The sequence below is a fragment of the Calliphora vicina genome, chromosome 4 (genome assembly GCF_958450345.1).
Source record: "Calliphora vicina chromosome 4, idCalVici1.1, whole genome shotgun sequence".
Taxonomy (NCBI): domain Eukaryota; kingdom Metazoa; phylum Arthropoda; class Insecta; order Diptera; family Calliphoridae; genus Calliphora; species Calliphora vicina.
Genome location: NC_088783.1, coordinates 116,585,181 through 116,608,164, shown reverse-complemented (window position 1 = coordinate 116,608,164; position 22,984 = coordinate 116,585,181). Strand labels below are relative to the sequence as shown.

Here is a 22,984-nt window from a genome sequence, read left to right as displayed (position 1 = left end):
AGTCGGTTATGATTTAGCAACGATGTTTTCTTAGCAAATAGTGATGAAAGCGATTTTCGAAATTAAGTTCGAATTTTTCGAAGTTAAAATTTTGTCTTAAAAAATTACAATTTTATGTTTAAAAAGTTGATTTTGTTATAAAAATCATAATTTCTTAGCAAATGTGGCCGAAATCAATATTCGAATTTAAGTTCGAATTTTTCGAAGTTAAAATTATGACTTATAAATTACAATTTTATGTTTAAAAAGTTGATTTTGATATAAAAATCATAATTTCTTAGTAAACGTGGCAGAAATCAATATTCGAAATTAAGTTCGAATTTTTCGAAGTTAAAATTTTGGCTTAAAAAATTATAAATTTTTGTTTAAAAAGTAGATTTTAATATAAAAATCATATTTTCTTAGTAAATGGAGCTGAAAACTATTTTCGAATTTAAGTTCGAATTTTTCGAAGATAAAATTTTGACTTAAAAATTATGGAATTTGATTTAAAAATTATATTTATTTCTAATTTCTGCAAAATTTGGGAAAAAATTCAAGAAACCAAATTTCAAACTTAAAAAATTATTGTATATAAACCCTGAAAATTGTATAGCTTAAAACAAATGTTTATTAAAACAGCTTTCACTTCTGGGTTAATAAGTTTTACTTTGTGTTTACGATGTTTGTGTTTTTGTTGAGTGTTAACAGCTGTTTCGTGTTTCAATTATTTTGTTAAACATTTATCACAACAAACAAAAAACAACAACACTGATGAAATTAATTGACACAACAATACCAAAAATAATTATAACAAATTAAGAGAAATTTAAATAATATTAAATTAAACCAAGTGCAGGTGTTTACTAACTCTGAAATTGTGTTTTGTTTTTTTCAATATGCAATAAATTTTTCTTTTATCTTCATTAGTAGAATAAGTTTATTTAGTTTTAATTATTTATACTTAAATTAAAAACATAAATTTTGGGGGGGTTTTTAAATATTTTTCTTTAAATCTATAATAGGATCATCTATATTAAACGTGCGTAAAACCGGTGGTTTTGTTAATTTAAAGCCCTTTTCATCATGATTGGCTTTGGCATCAATAAACTGTTCGAATTGTTGCAATGATTGTTCTACCTCATTGCACATTTTCTTATAGTTTAAGGGTATAGAGGGATCATTGATTAGTTCTTGCATAGACCAAACCTGGGGAGGTTTTTGTGGTGCATTGGATTTGAAAAATTTAGTTTTTGTTTGGGCTTTTATTAGGCCGTATGAGGAGTTTAAAGATTTAGGACGCTGTGTTTGAGATTGTTCCAAGTCTTGGTTTAATAGAAAATTAGTATCATCATCAATTTCTTGCTCATCATAATCAGAGTCACCTTCTTCTTCGTCCTCTTCGTCATCATCATCTTCCTCGCCATTAGAGGAGGATTCATAGACCTCATAGTCCATATAATCTTGACTGCCACAATTGGCCTCAGGATCATAATTATTGAAACGTTGCAAAGGCATATCAATGGGAAAAGTGCCATTGTAAACAATATTTTTATTTACAAAACCCTGTTGCAAATGCTGCATTTCTTTATTTTGTTTATAAATATTGTGGCCGAAACTGTGATTTGATGTACTGGCTTGATGTGTTTGCTGTTGTTTTTGATATTTTATTACAATATTTTTTGGATTAGAGTCATCTGCAGATTTTTGTTTATGTGATTTTATCTGCTTTAAAGATTTTTCTTGAATTTTAGCTTTATGCAGCTCATTATTATCATCTGTGGAGCCAGATGAATTCTCATTAAGATCTAAATTTTCAATAATTTTTCCCTTTTCAGCCGGTATAATAAAGTTAACTTTTTTGATTTGGGTTTGAGAGCAAGACAAATCATTTAGATTATGACTATTTGTAGGATTTGAGGCCAGAGAGGCTGTTGTATTTACTGTAGCTGTAGTTTTTAATATAGTATTGCAAGCAGTTGTTTTATTTAGTTTAGGGGGCCTTAATAAATTAATACTTTTAGCTTTAATGGCATTAGGGCTGGCGTTATTAAAAGCTGCTTGTTGTGGCTGTTGTTGTGGGCTGTTTGAATTACTTACATTATTTATAGAAAATGGTGTTGGAGGAGCAGAGGGATTATTGGAGACCAAGTGTTCTGAATTATTAGCTAGTTTATTAAATGCTGTCGGGATTTGTACTAAATCTAAGGATTTCTTAGCAGTTATTGATGATTTCGTTGGTGGACTAGAAGTCGTAGTAGGTTTTAATTTATCCACTGCTGAGAGTTTAGTATTATTGTTGGTGTTGGTGTAGGAGGAAATGTTGGTTTTCGTTTTCTGTGGGGATTTTTTACTATGCAAGGCTAAGGAGGTAGCTTTAGCTCCAGCAGCCATTAAAGCAGTAGTAGTAGTAGTTGTGGTATTATTTGTATTGGCCTTTAATGTTGTCGTTTGTTTATTCGATTTCTTCAACATTAACAGGTCTTTTGAGTTACTGGCACTTGGCTCAGGCTAATAATAAAACAATCCAAATGAAAGCATGTACAAAATTTTTTAGAAAAATTAGTTGTAAAATTATTGTCAAAAGTATGATCAACCACAAAATAACACAAAAAATTAAAAAGGAAATTTAGAAAAATAATAAAAAAAATCAAATAAAAAATTTCAATTATTTTTGTAACAAAAGCCATATAAATAAATCTCTAAAATTCTTGGTAGAGTAATCAGCCTAAATTGTTTTGTTTTTAGAGACAAATTACCACAAAATAATATCAAATAAAAATATAAAGGAAAAAGAAATAATAAAAAACAAGTAAGAGAATTATATTCGGCTAGGCCGAATCTTATATACCCTTCACCAAATTGTATTTTAAAATTTTTTTTTTTATTTTTTTGTGAAAAAAATTCGACTTAAAAAATATTTTTCCCGATTTTGACCCATTGTAGGTTTGTTTTTAATATTCATTTCAAAATAAAAAAAAAAAATTTAATGAATTTTTTTCTAAATTTAAAAAAAAAAATTTTGGAATTTTTTTGAAATTTATAACCAAATTTTTTTTTTGTTTTTTAATTTTTTTCAAAAGTTTTTTCCAAATTTTTTAAAATTCTTTTTTTTTAGTTTTATAAAAAAATATTTTTTTTTTAATTTATTATGTAAAAAATTTTTTGGGTGTAAAAAATTCGACTTAAAAAATATTTTTCCCGATTTTGACCCATTGTAGGTTTGTTTTTAATATTCATTTCAAAATTAAAATAAAATAAAAAAAAAATTTTAGTGAATTTTTTTTCTAAATTTAAAAAATTTTTGGGAATTTTTTTTTAATCATTTTTTTGAAATTTATTACCAAATTTTTTTTTTGTTTTTTAATTTTTTTCAAAAGTTTTTTCCAAATTTTTTAAAATTCTTTTTTTTTAGTTTTATAAAAAAATATTTTTTTTTTTTTAAATTTATTATGTAAAATAATTTTTGGTTGAAAAAAATTCGACTTCAAAAATATTTTTCCCGATTTTGACCCATTGTAGGTTTGTTTTTAATATTCATTTCAAAATTAAAATAAAAAAAACAAATTTTAGTAAATTTATTCTAAATTTAATTTTAAATTTAAAAAAAAAAATTTTTGGAATTTTTTAAACATTTTTTTTTTAAATTTATTAGTGAATAAAATTTTATAACCAAAATTTTTTTTGTTTTTTAATTTTTCAAAATTTTTTTTTTTAATTTTTTAAAAAAAAAAATTTGAAAAAAGAATTTATGACAAAAAATTTTTTAAACAATTTTTTGGAAAATTTATTAGTGAATAAAATTTTATAACCAAAATTTTTTTTTTGTTTTTTTAATTTTTTTCCAAATTTTTTTTTTAATTTAAAAAAAAAAAATTTTGGAAAAAGAATTTAACACAATAAATTTTTTAAAAAATTGTTTTTAAAGTTTATTAGTGAATAACCAACATTTTTTTTGTTTTTTAATTTTTTTAAAAAGTTTTTTCCAATTTTTTTAATTTTTAAAAAAAAAAATTTTGGAAAAAGAATTTATGACAAAAAATTTTTTAAACTATTTTTTTTGAAGTTTATTAGTGAATAAAATTTTATAACCAAAATTTTAAAAAGAAAAAATTTTTCAAAAATTTTTTTTTTAAGTTTATTAGTGAATAAATAACCAATTTTTTTTTTTGTTTTTTAATTTTTTTTAAAAGTTTTTTCCAAATTTTTTAAAATTTTTTTTTTAATTTTAAAAAAAAAAATTTTGGAAAAAGAATTTATGACAAAAATTTTTTAAACAATTTTTTTTGAAGTTTATTAGTGAATAAAATTGAAAAAAGAATTTATGACAAACAAATTTTTTTGCTAAAAAAAATTCGGGTAAAAAAATAAATTTTCCCGATTTTTTTTTTTTTTTTTTTTTTTTTTTTTTTTTTATTTATTTACACAGCTACAGTAAATATACATCAGCTGGGAAAATTGATATACATAGTACAATACTAACAATAATAATAATAATTTTAATAAATATAATGAGACTTATACTAATTGATATTAATAATGATAAGAATAATAATAATAATAATAACATTAGTTACTAACATAGAATAATTGAAAATTTAAATCGTTGATTAAAGAGTAATAATATAACGACATAAAATACATATATAAAAATAAAATAATAAGGAAAGATGAAAGTATAAAAATACATATAAATTAGAAGAATTTATAGTATAGAGGATTAAAATAATAAAAATATAGAAGATTAAAATAATAAAAATAAAAAAATAATAAAAATTAAACTAAGAAAACAGCAAAATAATCATAAATTAAAAATTAGGTATCAGCAGGAATACAGGAACTAATTGACCGCAAAACGATCATAAATTAATAATTTGGTATCAGCAGGAATACAGGAACTAATTGACATAAATTAACAAATAGGCTTTTTATGGGATTAACTGGACCGACAGGAAACAGGTGATTGATAACATATGACATTAGCAGGAACGTAGTAATTATGGAAAAGTGTGGCATCACAAGAAAACAGGAACAAAATAAATACAAAAATGGAATTCAGTTGTTAATAATGGACATCGACAGGAGCACAGGAACTTGTGGAATAAATTTGTTATTAATGGATATCAACGGTAACACAGGACCAAGGTCATCGGCAGGAACACAGGAATTTATGGAATACATTTGTAACTAATGAACATCGACAGGAACACAGGATTCAAGGTCATCGGCAGGAACACAGGAAATTATGGGATGTAGTAATTCATAAATAATAAATGACATCAGAGTAGTCAATAATGGAATTCGGCAGGAACACAGTAGTTAAAATTGATAATAGCAGGAATACAGGGTAAAACAGTAGAAATTTTGACCCATTGTAGGTCCGACTTACTACGGCCTTACCTATGCCGTTGCAAAGGTCTTTGAAATATCTAACATTAGATATCCATATTGTCTATATAAATGACTTAGTAATCCAAAAATATGTAGTTCAAAAATAGATTAAAAAAATCGAGGTTGCCCTGGTTTTTTCCTTATATCTCAGCCATTTGTGGACCGATTTTCTCCATTTTAAATAGTAACCCAACCGGGTCTATAGCGGATATATTGATAAATGAATCATGTGTGTAAGTTATTTGGGGGCTACGGAAAGTTGATTTCAACATACAGACGGAAACACGGACATTCGGGTTAAAAAAGATTTTTCCTGATTTTGACCCATTTAGGACCGACTTACTATAGCCTTACCTATGCCGTTGCAAAGGTCTTTGAAATATCTAACATTAGATATCCATATTTTCTATATAAATGACTTAGTAATCCAAAAATATGTAGATCAAAAATAGATTTAAAAAAAAATCGAGGTTGCCCTGGTTTTTTCCTTATATCTCAGCCATTTGTGGACCGATTTTCTCCATTTTAAATAGTAACCCAACCAGGTCCATAGCGGATATATTGATAAATGAATCATGTGTTTAAGTTATTTGAGGGCAGACGATCAAATTCATTGTGGGCTCTCAAATAAACAATGTGGTGAAGGGTATAAAAAAAATAAAACAAAACAAAAGTAAATTTCCTTTCTTACCTCTTCTGTTGTATGAGCCATATGTGTTGGCTGTTGTTGCTGCTGTTGGCCCCAATAATCATAAGCATTTGCCTGTTGCCCATCTAAATTATTAACCCCTGCATCTACTGTATTATACTGAACAGGATCATAATAATTATTAGCATAACCTGCTGGCTGCTGCTGTGCTACCTCAGTTGGTTGCATATATTGTGTTTGTGGCTGATACGATTCCTGTATTGGTGGTTCACCCAATGCTGTAACATCCTGTTGCTGTGACAAATCATTAGCATTTTGTTTTGTTATTTCTGGTTGCACTGCAGTTTGCTGCTGATAGCTATCTAATGCTGGCTGCTCCCCCAATTGTGTTTGCTGTTCGGGATTATAAAACATGGGCTGTTGTTGTGGTTGGGGTTGTTCAGCTGTTGTCCCCGTGGCTGTTTGTTGATATTGTAAATTTAATTCACTAAATTGTTTATTGATTTCCATAAATTGTTGATCTATTTGTTGTTGCTGTTGATTGTAATAAGTGGCATCTTGATTGGAAGGCTGTTGTTGTGGTGCTTCCTGCAATACTGCAGGTGCTATTGCCTGGGCCATATTATTGTAATCATTTTTATATTGTTGAGCCAATTGCCTAAGATTTTGTAACCATTTTTGTTCCTCCATTTGTTGGGGTGTTAAATTCAAACCATTATTGTCATCAGAGCCGGGCTGCTGGTCATCGATGGTTTTCTCCAGCACAGGATCGTAGTATTTTAAACGATCAGCCATGTCATAGACCTGGCAAAGGAAAAAAAAATTAAAATATAAAAATTCAATCATTTATTCATATCCAACTTACCTTATTAATAAAACTGCTTTCATATTTACTGGGATCTCTGGCAATGTGCACAGCAATTTGCTCCAAATACATTAAGCTTTTCAAATGGAAGCCATAGTCCAACAAACGAGTAGCCAACAGGAATTTATAAGGCTTTAATAAAAAATAAACCTTAAGGAATTTGGAAACTTAACAAAAATATTTTAAATTTACCTGGAATTCCACTATGGAAAATTTATCATCATTTAGGGAGCAAGCATATTCATATATCTCAGTCATAATAATGGCCTCATTATGGCCAAAATCTTGGAACTGTTTGTAGTGTGAAGAGCCTAATAAAACCAATCTGAAAAGTAAAACAAACCAAATAAGTATATGTCTTTTTTTAACCAGAAAATTAATAACCAAACTCACCTAGGCAAATGCTGCTGCAGCGAGGATTCCTGTGTAGCTGTTTCCTGATAACGTCCGAAACCCACTTGAGCCATTAGATAACAAAAATGAGCCGCATACAAATCACCACGATTGAATAGAGAGTCCCCTAACGTGGTAATAGCTTTACGATCTAATTCTGGTTTTTGTGAAGTATTCGACAAAATCATGGACAAATGAGGACGCCAGTCGCCCCATTTTTCATCCTGCACACAGGTAACACTTGAGGGTGTGCGGCCACTCATCAATTGATACAAAGTCTGCAGAGGATCATTCAAAGACAATTTATTGGCAAATTTCATCATGACATTGGCATGAGAACGACGATCTAGTTTGGAGGCCAAAAATAAAGCATGGCCCCATAAATTATTATCGGTAGCCCATTCTAAGGCCTCATTAACATTGCCATACAGCAAATAGTTTCTAAATTTCTCAGTTATTTCATCTTCTGTTAAAGAAACAGAGTTGGTAGTGGATTTGGCCAAAGAATTGTCTTCAGCCGTATCTTCCTGCTCTAGTTCTAAATCCTTAATTTCCGCTAAAGATTCCTGCTCCAGATTCTCGGCTTTTGCAACAGCATCCAATTCTAAATCTTTATTTAAATCCAATTCCTGCTCAGGCGAGGCAGAGCCTGATTTAGATTTCATAGAATTGTTGTTTGTAGAATTAGGAGTTTGATAAGGATATTGTTGTTGATTTTTCAACAATAATTCCGCTATATCAGTGCCCACCACCATCTAAAATTAAAGAATTTAATAAGTTATTTGAATTTTTTTTCTACTAATTCTTTTCCCAAACTTACCCCATTTTGTTTCAACAACAATATCAATAAATTCCACATTAACGAATAGGAACTGCGATACTTTTCCGCATTGTTACTAATCAATTGTTTAGCATAGATGGTGGTTTCCATGGGACCCAAACGTATTTGTTCATGACAAAACTCTATAACCGTTTTCTTATGAGTCAAACCCCTGACCAAGGGGCCCGGGAAGAATTTAAACAATTTACGTGTCTCATCATTGGGCTTGAATTTCAGCAATTTCACCACATTACTGATACTGCCATTGGGTGTGTATTTTGGCTTAACGGTAACCAAAATACCCGAAGCGAAATTCACCACCGTATGTTCGGTTATAAATTTACAGGGTGTCAAACGCTGTGCTTCCTGGGCTATGATGGGATCTGCATCACGCAAAGACAAGGCTCCAGATCTATTAAGGAAATTTCATAAATATTATAGTAAAATGTTTTTTTAAATATATTAAAATTGAAACAGTTTAGTTTTAAAAAACCAAATAAAATAAACTTAATTATAATTAAAGAAAATAAATAAAGAAAATTTTAAAGATTTTTATTTGACATGCTTTAAAAAATCATAAGAATATGAATGAAAACTTATAGAAACTGAAAATATAAGTTAAATTTAATTTAAACAAAATCTAAAAAGAAACATGCTCTCTTTTTGTAAGCTGTAGACATGCAGAGAAGAGCTCAAGGTTTGCCTAAAGTGAAAATAGTAGAAAATAAAGTTAGAAAAAGTTTTGAAATAAATCAAAGACTTAACACCATGCTTCGTATAGATAGAGAAAATGAAATATGACATTTCTTAAAGAGTTTAAAGTGTCTTTTAGAATTCTTACACAGAATATACAACCACTAAAACTATGAATACATATGAAGAAAAGATTAATTAAATTTTTCCATAAAATATGGCATAAGAAATTCGAAATTTTTTCAATAATTTTCAGATTTGAATAAAATTACATGTTTTGGAAATAAAATATTATTTTTTTTTTAACAATAGTGAAAAATTTTAAAAAGTAATCCAAAAATTTTTCAAAATCATAAAAAAAAAATTTAGAATTTCGAAAAATTTTTTTTTGAAATTTCAAAATTTTATTTCAAATTATTCGAACTTGGAAATTTTGTTAAAAAAAATTATATTTTAGCCCAAAAGTGGAAAACTATCAAAAAAAAAAAAATATTTCGAAATTAAGAAAAATTAATTTTCGAAACTTAAAAATTTTTAATAAATTATCACAGAATTTTAACTAAATTAAAAAATATGATTTCGAAATTATATTCGAATTTTCGAACTTTGAAATGTTTGTTAAAAACACATATATTTTAGCTTGTTATTTCGAAATTCTGAAAAATAAAATAATTTTGTCAAAATAAGTGTTTGAATTTTTCGAAAGTTCAAAATTTTACTTTTAAAACTGATAATTTAACATAAATTATCACAAAATTGTAATTAAAAAATTTTTATTCGAAAAACATAATTTCGAAATTTGAAATTTTGTTAAAAACATGTAATATCAAAAATTTATTTACAAAATTAATATTTAAGCTTGAATTAACCAAAATATTTTCGAATTTAGCTGTTTTACCTAAATAAGTTCTGTAAAATGTTCGAATTTTTCTAAAAATAAATTTTTTTTTCAAAATCATAAAAAAAAATTTCGAAATTTCAAAATTTTTAAATGATAATTTTCCATAAATTATTACAAAATTGTAATTAAATCAAAAAATTTTATTTCAAATTCTTCGAACTTGTAAATTTTATTAGCCCAAAAGTGGAAAACTATCAAAAAAATTATTTCGAAATTCAGAAAAAATTAATTTTCGAATTTTTCGAAACTTAAAAATTTTTAATAAATTATGACAGAATTTTAACTAAATTAAAAAATATGATTTCGAATTTTCGAACTTTGAAATGTTTGTTAAAAACACATATATTTTAGCTTGTTATTTCGAAATTCAGAAAAATAAAATAATTTTGTCAAAATAAGTGTTCGAATTTTTCGAAATTTCAAAATTTTACTTTTAAAAATGATAATTATTTTAAATTATCACAAAATTGTAATTAAAAATTTTTATTCGAAAAATTTTTTTTCGAAATTATGTTTGAATTTTGAAATTTTTGTTAAAAATATGTAATATCATCAAAAATTTATTTACAAAATTAATATTAAAGCTTGAATTATCCAAAATATTATGTAATATGTAAAAAAAAATTAATTTCGAAATTATGTTGGAATTTTTTCGAACTTTATTTTGTCGTTAAAACGATAATTTAGCATAAATTACCATAAAATCGAAAAAAAAAAATATTTCGAAATTATGTTCGAATTTTGCTGTTTTACCTAAATAAGTGCTGTAACATGTTCGAATTTTTCGAATTTTTTTGAAATTCGAAAATAATAAATTAGTCTATATCAGTGTTCACTGTTTGAATTGTTTCGAACTTCAAAATTGTGCAGTTTAAAACTACAATTTAGCATAAATTAACTTAAAATCGAAAAAAAAAATGTTTCGAAATTATGTTCGAATTTTTCGAACTCTGAAATTTTGCTTTAAAAATTGTTATTTAAGAAAATCACAAAAATGTCCCTTTTAAATTATGTTGTTTTGCCTAAATAAGTGCTGTTCGAATGTTCGAATTTTTCGAAACTTTAAAATTCTGCTTTTAAAAATGATAATTTAGCATAAATTTTCACAAAATTGTAATTAAAAAAATTGTATTCGAACATTTATATTTGGAAATTATGATCGAATTTTTCGAAATTTTAAATTTTTGTTAAAAACATGTAATATCTTAGCTTAAATAACTTGCAATTCAAAAATGTAATTACAAAATTAATATTTTAGCTTGAATTATTCAAAATATTACGAAAAGTGAAAAAAAAATATTTCGAAATTATGTTCGAATTTTTTTGAAACTCAGAAATAATAAATAAGTCTTTATAAGTGCAGTAAAATGTTTGAATTTTATCGAACATCAACATTATGCCGTTTAAAATAACAATTTAGCATAAATTACCTTAAAATCAAAAAAAAAAAAAATTTCGAAATTATGTTCGAATTTTTCGAATAAAATTTTTAAATTTTTTCGAACTTCAAAATTTTGTAGTTTAAAATTACAATTTAGCATAAATTACCTTAAAATCGAAAAAAAAAATGTTTCGAAATTATGTTCGAATTTTTCGAACTTTGAAATTTTGCTTTAAAAATTATTATTTTAGGCAAATCACAAAAATTTCACTTTTAAATTATGTTGTTTTGCCTAATTAAGTGCTGTACAATGTTCGAATTTTTCGAAACTTTAAAATTCTGCTTTTAAAAATGATAATTTAGCATAAATTTGCACAAAATTGTAATTTAAAAAATTGTATTCGAACATTTATATTTCGAAATTATGATGGAATTTTTCGAAATTTGAAATTTTTGTTAAAAACATGTAATATCTTAGCTTAAATAACTTGCAATTCAAAAATTTAATTACAAAATTAATATTTTAGCTTGAATTATTCAAAATATTACGAAAAGTGAAAAAAAAATATTTCGAAATTATGTTCGAATTTTTTTGAAACTCAGATATAATAAGTCTATATAATATAAGTGCAGTACAATGTTTGAATTTACGAAAAGTAAAAAAAAAATATTTCGAAATTATGTTCGAATTTTTTTTGAAACTCAGAAATAATAAATAAGTCTATATAAGTACAGAACACGTTCGAACTTTTTCGAACTTCAACATTATGCCATTTAAAACTACAATTTAGCTTAAATTACCTTAAAATCGAAAAGAAATATTTCGAAATTATGTTCGAATTTTTCGAAAATTAAAATTTGGCTTTAAAAATTGTTATTTTAGGCAAATCACAAAATTTCACTTTGAAATTATGCTGTCTTTCCTAAATAAGTGCTGTTTAATGTTCGAATTTTTCGAAACTTCAAAATTCTGCTTTTAAAAATGATAATTTAGCATAAATTTTCACAAAATTGTAATTAAAAAATTTTTATTCGAAAAATTTTATTTCGAAATTTGAAATTTTTGTTAAAAATATGTAATATTTAAGCTTAAATAACTTTCAATTCAAAAATTTAATTATAAAATTAGTATTTTAGCTTCAATTATACAAAATATTACGAAAAGTGAAAAAAAATTATTTCGAAATTATGTTCGAATTTTTTTTGAAACTCAGTAATAATAAATAAGTCTATATAAGTGCAGACCACTGTTCGAACTTTTTCGAACATCAATATTATGCAGTTTAATACAACAATTTAGATTAAATTACCATAAAAGCGAAAAAAAAAATATTTCGAAATTATGTTCGAATTTTTCGAACAATAAAATTTTTAATTTTTTCGAACTTCAAAATTTTGTAGTTTAAAATTACAATTTAGCATAAATTACCTTAAAATCGAAGAAAAATGTTTCGAAATTATGTTCGAATTTTTCGAACTTTGAAATTTTGCTTTAAAAATTATTATTTTAAAATTCTGCTTTTAAAAATGATAATTTTACATAAATTTTCACAAAATTGTAATTAAAAAAATTTTATTCGAAAATTTTTATTTCGAAAATATGTTCGAATTTTTCGGACTTTAAAATTTTGCTTTAAAAATTGTTATTTTAGTCTAATCACAAAATTTTCACTTTCGAATTTTTCGAACTTCAATATTATGCAGTTTAATACAACAATTTAGCTTAAATTACCATAAAATGGAAAAAAAAAATATTTCGAAATTATGTTCGAATTTTTCGAACAATAAAATTTTTAATTTTTTCGAACTTCAAAATTTTGTAGTTTAAAATTACAATTTAGCATAAATTACCTTAAAATCGAAAAAAAAAAAATGTTTCGAAATTATGTTCGAATTTTTCGAACTTTGAAATTTTGCTTTAAATATTATTATTATTTTAGGCAAATCACAAAAATTTCACTTTTAAATTATGTTGTTTTGCCTTAATAAGTGCTGTTCGAATGTTCGAATTTTTCGAAACTTTAAAATTCTGCTTTTATTCGAAAATTTTTATTTCGAAATTATGTTCGAATTTTTCGAACTTTGAAATTTTGCTTTAAAAATTATTATTTTAGGCAAATCACAAAAATTTCACTTTGAAATCATGTTCGAATATTTTCGAACTTTAAAATATTTAAATTTTTGAATGTTCGAATATTTTCGAACTTTAAAATAATTAAATTTTAAATAAATAACATCAAAGCAATGTTCGAATGTTTTCGAACTTTCGAATTATTTGGAATATCGCGATCTATCAAAAAAATTTATTTATAAATCATGTTCGAATTTTTCGAACATACTGAAATTAACATAAAATGGAAGAATTATAAAAATCACGCGCTTTATAATTCAGACCGTGAACCGTTCGACTACTATGCAGAATATTCTCTCTGGGTTGCGCTTTCCGATATTGGTTTGATTCGTTTTTGTCCTCAAAATATGAGCAGTTCCTTTGGCTCGAAATCCAAATGTTGCCAAAAAGTTGGGAAAAGGTCAGAGTTAACAATGGCCATTAAATTTATATTGTACTTTTTCAAAATAAATTTTTTCAAATTTAAAAAAAAAAAATTTATAAAAAATCTTCCAAAGACCTCATTAAATTTTAAAGTATACAATACAAGAAAATGAAAAGGTTTTTTTAACAGACAATCTGGACGAAAACTTTGATTAGAAAATATAAGTAATACAAGTTTTCCTTAAGGAGTTTCCTTAACATGTAGTTTCCTTAAGAACTATTTAGATTCTAGAAATATTTATAACAAAACAATATTTTCTTAAATATATTACCAAAGAAAAAGGTCATGCATGTAGAGAGTTAAGAGTTAAAGAAGAGAGAGAGAGAGATAATACAAATATACACGCATTTTAAAAAAGATAACTAAAACTTTTTCCATAATTTAATTTAAATTTAAGGCAGGTCAAGGGAAAACTTTCCTCAAACAAAGAGACAAGCCTTAAATAACAAATTAATTAAGGAAAAAAGTTTTGGTATTTATAATTTGTTCATGGACAAAAACCTCTAAATGAAAAGAAACTTGGCAAAACAACCTTAAGAATGAATTTCTTTTAAAAAAAACACTTCTAAAACATTAAAAAATTTAAACAAACAGACAGGCACAGAAAAAATTCTTTAAGATACTTTTATATATAGACTTAAGACATACCGTTTTGTAAAGCCGTAAAGATAAAAAAGTATAAATACAATGGACGGACAACCAACCATTTTGATAACTAATTTTGTGCTAGCACTAGTACCAAATCATTATTAATCAATCATTAAGTAAATTAAATATCAAATATACATTTAGAAGTTATCAACTTATATAAACAAAATGGCTGAAGAAACAAAATTTATGGTTTTTCAAGCACCTTGATTCCGCATAATCAGAACGTGCATAATAAACACCAGCTGCTGTAGAGGCCGTTGCAGGCATATAATAACCGCCATGGATTTGAGAAAGATTGGAATTTGAACGGGCCGATGAGAGGCCAACACCCAAGCCACTATATAAACTAGTATTATGAGTCAAAGGATCATCATCCAACATGGTCGAATTTAAACTTTGATTGAAGGCCATTTGTTGTTGCTGTTGTTGTTGATGTTGATGGAGATGTTGCTGATGAAGATGCTGTTGCTGTTGTTGTTGATGTTGATAATGACGATGATAATCATTGGCTTGTGTTATGTAGGCATGTGTATACCTAATTATAATATATGAAGGGAAATGTGTACAAAACAGTGTAAGAGAAAAATGATTTTTATGTCATTCAAATACAATTTCTGTTGTTAAATTATAAATAGTTGTTTAGTCACTACTGCTTAAAGTTAAACTTGTGTTTTTTAGTTTTTCAATATTTGTGGAGTTTTTTTTTTGTTTTGTAAAGTTAGAGACACAGGATTTTTGTTTAAGACTCTGGTGTTTGGAATTAAGTACAATATGTTTAATAAGGAAGGAAGAATGTTGATGGTATGGTTTTGTAAATTTGTTATAGGGTATTATTAGCATGTTATGGTAGATATTAACAGCAATGTTATAATAAAACAAATTGGAAACTTAATAAAACAGTAGTAGCAATAAATAAAGCATGTAAAAATTTAACCAAACGAAATTAAACAAACAAATATCAAAAAAACTTTGCAAGAAATTTTCAAAGTTCTACCAAAAAATCAAACAAAACAAACTAAATAAACTTTCAATTTTAAATTGAATAACTGAAAATTAAGGACTTGGGATAACAAATACTAAACATTAAAGACAAAACACTGTTAATATTTCCAAAAACTACAAGCAGCGTCCACAGTTTCTTACTAGATTAAAGTTAACATGCAAGCTGTTTCTTTAATCTAGTACAAGCATTTTTCAAAAACGTCAACCACAATAAGAATGAATATTTTTTAACAAATACAACTAATTAAATATCCAATATTAACCTTCTTTAAATCTACAATAAAATTTCATATCGAAATTTCCCAACAATAAGAAAAACTCTTACTTTCGAATAAGTATTTGCTCGAAAACGAATGCTAGAATATGTCTCCAGCTTTGAAATAATATTTCCCTTAAAGGAAAACTTACAAATTCAAGAGAAAAATACAATTTAACTAAAACACTCGCCCTACAGTAAAAATATATAAATTTCCCTTAAGGGAAATTTTTTTATAACTTAAGGAAATTTTTAAATTGTAGAAAATTTGCCATAAGATTTAGTAACAATAAAAAAATATTAAAAAAAATCTTGAAAATCTCACTTAAATAAAATTTCCCTTTAAGGGAAATTTTTTTATAAAAGGGAAATTTTTAAAATTTTTCAAAATTTGTAATTAAGACAAGTAAAAACAAAAAAAAAATAAAAAATTTCTTAAAAATCGCACTTAAACAAAAAATTCCCTTAAGGGAAATTTTTTTATAAAAGGGAAATTTTGAAAATTTTTCTAAATTTGTAATTAAGACAAGTAAAAACAAAAAATAAATAAAAAATTTCTTAAAAATCTCAATTAAATAAAATTTCCCTTTAAAGGAAATTTTTTTATAAAAGGGAAATTTTGCAAATTTTTTTTAATTTGTAATTAAAACAAGTAAAAACAAAAAATAAATAAAAAATTCCCTTAAGGGAAATTTTTTTATAAAAGGGAAATTTCGAAAATTTTTCTAAATTTGTAATTAAGGCACGAAATGATGTATAAAAAGTATATAAATTTATAAAATTTCGTGTTAACCAAAATTTCCCTTAAAGGAAAATTTTTTTATAAAAGGGAAATTTTGCAAATTTTTCTAAATTTGTAATTAAGACAAGTAAAAACTAAAATAATAAAAAATTTCTTAAAAATCGCACTTAAACAAAAAATTCCCTTAAGGGAAATTTTTTTATAAAAGGGAAATTTTGAAAATTTTTTTAAATTTGTAATTAAGGCACGAAATGATGTATAAAAAGTATATAAATTTATAAAATTTCGTGTTAACCAAAATTTCCCTTAAAGGGAAATTTTTTTATAAAAGGGAAATTTTTCCAAATTTGTAATTAAGACACAAAATAATGATTAAAAAGCATAACAATTTGTAAAATTTTGTCTTAACAAAAATTTCCCTTGAAGGGAAATTTTGCAAATTTTTCCAAATTTATAACTAGAAGTTGAAATGTAGACTAAAAAGTCTAAAATATTAAAAAATTGGACTTAAATAAAATTTCCCTTGAAGGGAAATTTTTAAGACAAGTAAAAACTAAAAAATTTCTTAAAAATCGCACTTAAACCAAAAATTCCCTTAAGGGAAATTTTTTTATAAAAGGGAAATTTTGAAAATTTTTCTAAATTTGTTATTAAGGCACGAAATGATGTATAAAAAGTATATAAATTTATAAAATTTCGTGTTAACAAAAATTTCCCTTAAAGGGAAATTTTTTTTTAAAAGGGAAATTTTTCAAATTTTTCCAAATTTGTAATTAAGGCACGAAATGATGTATAAAAATTATATAAATTTATAAAATTTTGTTTTAACCAAAATTTCCCTTTAGGGAAATTTTTTATAAAAAGGGAAATTGGCAAAATTTTTCCAAATTTGTAATTAAGACACGAAATTATGATTAAAAAGCATAAAAATTTGTAAAATTTTGTCTTAACAAAAATTTCCCTTAAAGGGAAATTTTTTTTTAAAAGGGAAATTTTGCAAATTTTTCCAAATTTATAACTAGAAGTTGAAATGTAGACTAAAAAGTCTAAAAAATATTAAAAAATTGGACTTACAAAAAATTTCCCTTGAAGGGAAATTTTTAATAAAACGGAAATTTTGAAAATTTTAAATATTTTTAAATTAAGTCACGAAATGCCGTTTAAAAACTTAAAAAAAATCTTTAAAATCTCAATTAAATAAAATTTCCCTTTAAAGGAAATTTTTTATAAAAGGGAAATTTTGCAAATTTTTTTAAATTTGTAATTAAGACAAGTAAAAACAAAAAAAAATATAAAAAATTTCTTAAAAATCGCACTTAAACAAAAAATTCCCTTAAGGGAAATTTTTTTATAAAAGGGAAATTTTGAAAATTTTTCTAAATTTGTAATTAAGGCACGAAATGATGTATAAAAAGTATATAAATTTATAAAATTTAGTGTTAACCAAAATTTCCCTTTAGGGAAATTTTTTATAAAAAAGGAAATTGGGAAAATTGTTCTAAATTTATAATTAAGACACGAAATAATGATTAAAAAGCATAAAAATTTGTAAAATTTTGTCTTAACAAAAATTTCCCTTAAAGGGAAATTTTTTTATAAAAGGGAAATTTTGCAAATTTTTCCAAATTTATAACTAGAAGTTTAAATGTAGACTAAAAAGCCTAAAAAATATTAAAAAATTGGACTTACAAAACATTTCCCTTGAAGGGAAATTTTTAATAAAACAGAAATTTTAAAAATTTTGACCGTTTAAAAACTTAAAAAAACTGGTAGTAACTAAAATTTCCCTAAAAGGATTTTTTATAAAAGGGAAATTTTGACGTTTAACATTTTTTAATTTGGATTCAAAATTAAGTTCAAAGGGAATGCTGCATAAAAAGTATAAACCATTTTTAAAAATTGTCCTAAAAAAAATTCCCCTAATTGGTTTATAAAAGGGAAATTTCTTAAATTCGACCAAAAAAATGCATAACAAATATTTAACTGAACAAACTGCCTTTAAAAAATCCAGCAAATCTATTTTATTGTAGAAACTTTACCTAAAAAAGCTAATATATCAAAACATTACCAAACAATCTACTTTTTAATAGCAACTTTCATTCAACTACTTTTACTACTGTTGTTAGAGTAAAACGCGTGTGTCTATGTTGAGTGTTACAAAAGAACTGAAAAATCTTATTTATTCTCTCATCTTACTTGCTACTACATTACACTGAAACAACCGTTACTTTAATAGTGATGCTAAAACCAAATGGTTATTCTATTTACAACACCCTTCCTGAATAAACATTCCACTTAACCAATATTAAAATAAATCAATTCAAAAATATAGAAATCAATCAAAATTATACATAAAAGTTGCAAAAACATAAAATAAAAATTATTATATAAGTCCAAATTGGATTGTAAAATTTCCATATACATCAGCTGGAACGCCTTTTGTAAAGATGTCAGCTAGCATTCTCCTAGTATCCAAATAATCGAGTCTGACTTCTCCATTGTCCAACTTCTCGCGTATAAACTTTATTCGGATGTCAACATGCTTTGTTCTTGATGAATATGAGTTGTTCTGTGCAATTTGAATAGCACTTTTGTTGTCACTATATAAATTCATTGATTCTGAAGGATTTTTAACTAAATCCCGTTCAAGTCGTCGAAGCCATATACATTCTTGAATCGCTGATACTATCGCCATAAACTCAGCCTCAGTTGAAGAGAGTGCCACCGTACGTTGTCTTTTAGAACCCCAGGATACTGCTGCGCCATGCATAGTGAAGATATAACCAGTAGTAGAGCGTCTATCATCAATGCTTCCAGCCCAATCGGCATCACAGTAACCAGTAAGTCCTTCGGATTTGTTGTTGTAGATTAGGCCTTTATCAATGGTGCCCTTTAGGTACCTCATTACACGCTTTACTGCCGACCAATGTGCCCTCCCTGGATTGTTGTTAAAACGACTGAGCATGTTCACGATATAGCAAATATCTGGTCTTGTATTTTGAGCTGCGTATAGTAAGCAACCAACAGCTTCCATATAAGGAACATTTCTCATTTCCTCTTTCTCCTTCTCAGATTTCGGACACATTTCAAGAGACAGCTTTTGGTTTACATCCACTGGTGAACATACTGGATTACAGTCATACATTGAAAATCTTCTTAACACGTCTTCAATATATTTGGATTGATCTATTTTCATCGTACCACCGGACTTCGTAATTCTCATTCCCAGGACTGAAGAAGCTTCTCCTAAATCTTTCATCCGAAAATGTTTGGACAGCTTATCCTTAAGTTTGTTCGTCATGTTGATATTGTTGGAAAATACTAACACGTCATCCACATAAATGGCCACATATAAAATATTATCATTATCAGTATTGAAGTATACACACTGATCGGTTTCGCTTCTTTTTAGGCCAAATTCAAGTAGTATACTATTTAGAGTTGTGTTCCAAACACGGCTGGATTGTTTCAATCCATATAGGGCCTTCTTCAAATGACAAACACGGTTACTTCCATCCTTGTAACCATCAGGTTGTTCCATACAAATATCCTGATCAAGATCCCCATTCAGAAATGCAGTTACTGCGTCAAGTTGATGGACGTGTAAACCAAATTTAACAGACAATGCAATTAGAAATCTTATTGATGAATAGCGAACTACTGGAGCAAAAGTCTCATAATAATCAATGCCCTTTTGTTGACTACAGCCTTGTACAACAAGTCTCGCTTTATGACGGATTTTGTTACCACTGGCATCATACTTTGTCTTGAATATCCACTTGCATTTTATTGGCCTCCTTTCAGAAGAAGGATTAGCTAATGTCCACGTCTTATTTAAGGCTAGTGAATTCATTTCATCATCCATTGCTGCACGCCACTGTTTAGCTTCTTTAGATTTCAAGGCTTCTTCGACTGTAACAGGATCACCTGACACAAAACTAGTTGCACAAAAATTGTATTCTTCACCAGATTTTGCTGCTATTCGTTCAGAGCGGCGGACTCTAATATTTTCGGAAGACAGGTTCTCAACACAATGCTCTTCAATCGCATCCTCAAAATTTAGGCTATCTTCCGAGTTAACATCATATTCCACTTTAAGACTGTCAGTTGATACATTGCCCATCTCATCAACAGCTTGAACATCTTTGATCTCAGTCGGCAATTCATTCTCAATACTGGATGACAATTCATTTACGTTACTGGATGGCAATTCAACAATCAATTCCTCCGCTGAATTGGCATTATCCTTTACGCTTTCGACTACAAGATTCGGAACATTATTAGTAAAGTCTACATCATTACTACATACCTGATCTTCCATGAAAACAACATCACGGCTGACCATTATCTTTCCCGTAGCTGGATCGTACAATCTGTATGCCTTGGCCTCCATACCATAACCAACGAAAATACATGGTATGGACTTCGGCTCTAATTTGGAACGCTTCACCTTAGGAGTATGTACAAATGCCTTGCATCCAAAAACACGAATATGGTTAAGGCTTGGCTTCCTACCAGACCATAGCTCCTCTGGACAAACTGAGTGTTTTCTGCATGGTATTCTATTCAACAAATATGCTGCAGTCACAGATGCTTCAGCCCAAAATTTCACGTCAAGACCGGAATCTATTAACATACATCTAACTCGGTCGATGATAGTACGGTTAAGGCGTTCTGAAACGCCATTCTGTTCTGGGGTATATGGTGCCGTCTTTTGATGAATAATCCCGCAATCATTAAATAACTTCTGGAATGAGTTGTTTATATACTCAGTGCCATTGTCTGATCGAAAAATTTTAATTTTATTTGAGCACTGGTTTTCAGCCATAGTTTTAAATTTCTTAAATTCATCGAAAACTTCAGATTTTCTTTTTATCGGCGATAAAAACACTTTACGAGAGTAATCGTCCACAAATATCACAATAAATCGTGCACCAGAAAACGATTTGGTTTTAAATGGTCCCATTACATCTGAATGTACAATTTCCAAAACCTCCTTTGCACGATGACCATCTTCCTTAAATGAATTTCTCACTTGTTTGCCTAGAATACAAACTTCACACTGATCTAAATTCGTTTGAAAATTAAATTCATGATCATTTTTTATCTTCCTCAGAATTTCATCGCAAATATGACCAAAACGACGATGCCATAGCTGAGCATCATTTTTAACGATTAAAGCTTGCTGTGTTTTTTCCTGGGAAACGCAATTTAATTTGTACAAGTTGTTACACAAACTTGCTGTTGCCATGAGTACATTGTCACCATCGAAAATTTCACAATGATTCTGCTCAAAAATTACTCGTTTTCCGTTTGCTGTTAATTGCCTGACTGACAACAAATTTGCACAAAGCTGCGGAACATACTCAACGTCTTTTATAACGGTTCTTATTTCCCCTCCATCAGTAGACAAAAATACGCTTGCATCACCAACACATTCAACCGACAGTTTGTTGTTGTTAGCCACAATTACTTCTTTACCATGAGATGCTCTCTCGTTGTCAAGTATTGTCTTTGTTCTCGACATATGTGTTGTTGCGCCTGAATCGATGTACCATTCATCTGCGTCGACGTCACTTGACGTAAACAGTGACGCTAACAGAATTCTCTCGCTCGACTTTTTTTTCTGCTGCTTTGATCCGTTACTATTTGAGTTTGCATTTTGAACGTTTGGACAATTTTTTATAAAGTGACCTTCCCTTTTACAACCATGACACTTGAACTTTTTTGGCTTTTGATATTTCTTATATGAAACTAATGCATTCTCCTCCCTTTTTATAGGGTTATCGAATTTTGCATCTTGTAAAAGCAAATTCTTCACCATGTCCACAGTTAATTTCGTTTTAGAATTCTCAACAGCCAAAACAAGTGAACGGAAATCCTCCGGCAGACCTGCCAACATCAAGGATGCAACTAGCTCATCATCAATATTCAGTCCGGTATTTTTAACCTTTAAGGAAGTCATAACCATTATGTTGACGTACTCTTCCATTGAGTCAAAATCAGCCAATTTAAGTTGTACCAACTGCTTCAATAGTTCAACCTTTCTAGACAGACCAGTATCCTCAAATGCACACATCAAAGCTTGCCAAGCTTCCTTTGCCGTTGTTGAATTTGCTATATGTGCAAAATTATTCGGCTCTATCATCAACGTTAATTCTGCGAATGCACGTTCATTCATATCAACGTCAACCACACTGGAACCTTCATTTAAACCCGCTTCAACAATTTTCCAACAATTTTTCAATACTAAGTACGATTTAGCATGACGCTTCCAAATATCAAAATTTTCGCGACCACGCAATTTCTCAAATGGAAATGATAAACTCGTTGCCATTTTTTAATCGTTTCACACTTTTTATTAAAAATATTTCAATTGTTCATTTATTTAAATGTTCTATAAAAAAATTCCTTTTCTTCTTTACTTTCACTGTGTACAAAGGCCCATAACCTGTTGTTAGAGTAAAACGCGTGTGTCTATGTTGAGTGTTACAAAAGAACTGAAAAATCTTATTTATTCTCTCATCTTACTTGCTACTACATTACACTGAAACAACCGTTACTTTAATAGTGATGCTAAAACCAAATGGTTATTCTATTTACAACAACTACTTTAAACAAATGTTTCCAATTCTAATTAGCAAAAACAAAACAACACTAATTATTAAAAAAATGGATTAGAGGAAATGTTAAAGAGTTTTAGCAA

At 27.1% G+C, this 22,984-nt stretch overlaps 1 protein-coding gene across 5 annotated transcripts in view; it reads right to left on the bottom strand.

Moving 5' to 3' along the window:
- Sec16 (Secretory 16) overlaps positions 1-22,984 on the bottom strand; it is a 38,663-nt gene that overhangs the window by 6,910 nt on the left and 8,769 nt on the right. For 3 of the 5 annotated variants that reach the window (XM_065507954.1, XM_065507959.1, XM_065507953.1), the window contains 7 exons: positions 14,481-14,813; positions 8,098-8,509; positions 7,278-8,032; positions 7,077-7,209; positions 6,885-7,016; positions 6,062-6,823; positions 2,080-2,490 (listed from right to left, as the gene is read on the bottom strand). In XM_065507954.1, coding sequence (XP_065364026.1) covers positions 2,080-2,490; positions 6,062-6,823; positions 6,885-7,016; positions 7,077-7,209; positions 7,278-8,032; positions 8,098-8,509; positions 14,481-14,813 — 2,938 coding nt within the window. The remainder of the gene's footprint in view (positions 1-2,079; positions 2,491-6,061; positions 6,824-6,884; positions 7,017-7,076; positions 7,210-7,277; positions 8,033-8,097; positions 8,510-14,480; positions 14,814-22,984) is intronic. The other 2 variants (XM_065507958.1, XM_065507955.1) reach the window with 2 other exon arrangements.